The sequence below is a fragment of the Sinohyriopsis cumingii genome, unplaced genomic scaffold (assembly GCF_028554795.1).
Source record: "Sinohyriopsis cumingii isolate HCF-2022 unplaced genomic scaffold, ASM2855479v2 utg002132l, whole genome shotgun sequence".
Classification (NCBI taxonomy): domain Eukaryota; kingdom Metazoa; phylum Mollusca; class Bivalvia; order Unionida; family Unionidae; genus Sinohyriopsis; species Sinohyriopsis cumingii.
Window position 1 is genome coordinate 140,723 of NW_028316136.1, and position 3,183 is coordinate 143,905.

General features: G+C 41.9%; 1 protein-coding gene across 1 annotated transcript; it reads right to left on the bottom strand.

Moving 5' to 3' along the window:
• Positions 1-204: 204 nt before the first annotated feature.
• LOC149771064 (heat shock protein 70 B2-like) lies at positions 205-2,839 on the bottom strand. Its single transcript, XM_089948880.1, has one exon. It carries the CDS (start codon positions 2,648-2,650, stop codon positions 734-736), a length of 1,917 nt encoding a protein of 638 aa, XP_089805006.1. The 5' UTR covers positions 2,651-2,839; the 3' UTR covers positions 205-733.
• Positions 2,840-3,183: the final 344 nt, after the last annotated feature.

Consider the following 3,183-nt stretch of genomic DNA (forward strand, 5'->3'; position numbering starts at 1 on the left):
TTGTAGTCATATCGCTACGATGCCTGCAGTGTGGGAGTTTATAGTGATATCTAGCACTGGGGCATGATGCCACAGACGAGTGGCATCAGAGAGAGATAGAGAGATTTCAGAAATGTCGGCTGCATGTGGTGATGTGTGCATATTTAAGTGTGATTATATGCCGAAATAGGAAAAAAGTTAAACCTCCAGTCGAAAATAGCAAAGAAAAATTTAAAAGCTTTTATTAAACATTAGGCGAACATTAACACAGAATGTGTCTAACATGAATGTATAAGTATGTGGTGCCAACTAAAAGTAGTTGGGGAAAATCTAAAAATAATACACTATACAAAACGTTCGAGTAAATGAAACACGAGGTACAACAAGTAAAAATATAAAACGTAAAGATCTTAACATTCGTTAAAATATATAAAATATAACAGTAATGCACATAAAATCATGAAATTATATGCACGAATGTATAGGACATGTTACTTTAATTATACTGGCCAATGACATAATGGTAACTGGCCGCTTGCAATGACCACAGAGATTAATTGTAAACTTGTACACCACAATACCTGAGAATTCGATATTTGATAACGAATCAGTTCTATATATATAAAAAAACAGAAGTCTGTACTTCCATTTTGTTTTACGTCCAGTACAATCATATTAAATATAAAATACTTTAGCAATTTTTTCAAACTTTATCACAGTCATAACTCGTTAGATTTAGACCTTTCATCTTAGTTTAATCCATCTCCTCAACTGTGGGTCCCTGCCTGCCCTGAGATCCCTGTTGGCTAGTATGGGCGCCATATTGGGGTTGACTGCCATGTAATTTTACCATGATGGGGGAACACGTCTTCTGAACATCTTGTAACTTTTGATCAAACTCCTCTTTTTCTGCCAGAGAATTGTTGTCTAACCATTTGAGTGCCTGGTCACAAGTATCCGACACTTTCTTTTTATCGTCTACTGATAATCTGTCTCCAGTGTCTGATACCGCCTGTTTCACGCTGAAAATGTAGTTTTCCAGAGCATTTCTAGCTGACACGCGTTCTCTCTGTTTATCGTCTTCCGCTTTGTATTTGTCGGCGTCGGCCACCATTCTGTCAATATCCTCTTTACTAAGCCGACCTCTGTCATTTGTGATTGTAATTTTGTTGGATTTGCCACTGCTCTTATCTACGGCGGAAACGTTAAGGATTCCATTAGCGTCGATGTCAAACGTTACTTCAATCTGGGGCACACCACGGGGTGCTGGTGGAATTCCAGTCAATTCAAAACGACCGAGCAAGTTATTGTCCCTTGTCATGGCCCTCTCCCCCTCGAATACTTGAATGGATACAGCCGGTTGGTTGTCGGAGTAAGTTGTGAAGACCTGCGATGTTTTGGTTGGGATTCTTGTGTTGCGCTCGATGAGCTTTGTCATTACGCCACCAGCCGTTTCGATACCAAGCGAAAGCGGAGCGACGTCCACTAGAAGCAAGTCTTTGATGGACTCGTTCTGAACACCAGTCAGGACAGCAGCTTGAACTGCAGCACCGTAAGCTACAGCCTCGTCAGGATTAATGGACTTATTCAGCTCCTTGCCGTTCATAAACTCTTGCAACAGCTTCTGCACTTTAGGAATACGGGTGGAACCACCAACAAGCACAACCTCATGGATCATAGATTTGTCCATCTTAGCGTCCCTCAAAGCTTTCTCTACGGGTTCAAGTGTACTTCGGAACAGGTCAATGCACAGCTCCTCAAATCTAGCCCTTGTAATTTTGCTGTAGAAGTCGATGCCATCGTGCAAAGAGTCAATCTCTACACTGGCCTCGGTACTGCTGGACAGAGTCCTCTTTGCACGTTCACATGCTGTGCGTAGACGCCGTAGGGCACGCGCATTCTTGGAGATGTCCTTTTTATGTTTTCTCTTGAATTCCTCTGCAAAGAAGTTAACCATTCTGTTATCAAAGTCCTCACCACCTAGATGGGTGTCTCCAGCTGTGGACCTTACCTCAAACAGGGAGCCCTCGTCAATTGTCAGAATAGATACGTCGAATGTTCCACCCCCTAAGTCAAACACAAGCACATTCATCTCTCCCTTAAGGTTCTTGTCAAGTCCATATGCCAGGGCGGCGGCTGTGGGCTCGTTGATGATTCTCAGGACATTCAAACCGGCGATAACTCCAGCGTCATTAGTGGCCCGTCTCTGTGCGTCATTGAAATAGGCTGGCACTGTAATTACAGCATCCTTGACCTTCTTACCAAGATAAGCTTCTGCCGTCTCCTTCATTTTCGTCAAAACCATAGAGCTGATCTCTTCAGGAGCAAGAACTTTGGTCTCTCCCTTGTATTCCACCTGTATCTTTGGCTTGGATTCCACATTAACAACTTTGAATGGCCAATGTTTAATATCATTTTGAACGCTCGGGTCGTCAAATCGTCGACCGATAAGTCGCTTTGCATCGAATACGGTGTTCTCAGGGTTGAGAGCAGCCTGATTTTTAGCAGCATCGCCGATCATTCTCTCCGTGTCTGTAAAAGCGACATAACTCGGTGTCGTTCTGTTTCCCTGGTCATTTGCAATAATCTCTACTTTTCCATTCTGAAAAACTCCGACACAAGAATAAGTTGTGCCCAAGTCAATACCGATAGCTGGTGCTTTTCCAGTCATTATTTCAGTCTTTTACTATTATGCGTGAAGTGCAAAGGTATCTACCCTATTTATATTCGCACTGAAATTCGCTTAGGAAGATTGTCACTGCTCTGACTTGTAACCCTTTTCTTTGTGCTCACTTTTGAATCTTGTGTGCATAGTCGAGTGGAGAGTCGGCCCGTTTATATATTACAAACTAATTAAATTCGCGAATCTTCTATAACTTTCTTGAAGCGCGTGGAGTATATATATGCCGATACACATGTGGATTTGTTTATAACAAACTGCGTCTAAAAATAGACATACATCAATGAAATGGCCTACCTTCTCTAGACGTCTGAGCCAATCGCGAAAGCTGTAGAACATTCTGTATGTTCACCATGTACAATAGGTAGTATAGAGAACCCGTTGATAATAAGGACGAAAGGCTTTTGCCAAATAGTTTTTCTGGGATGTGACTATGTAAGTTTAAGTAATACGGTTGTACATGGTGATAAAGGTCACTCGTTCATAAATTTGCAAGTTTGACCATTGGCTAAGGAATCAGATGA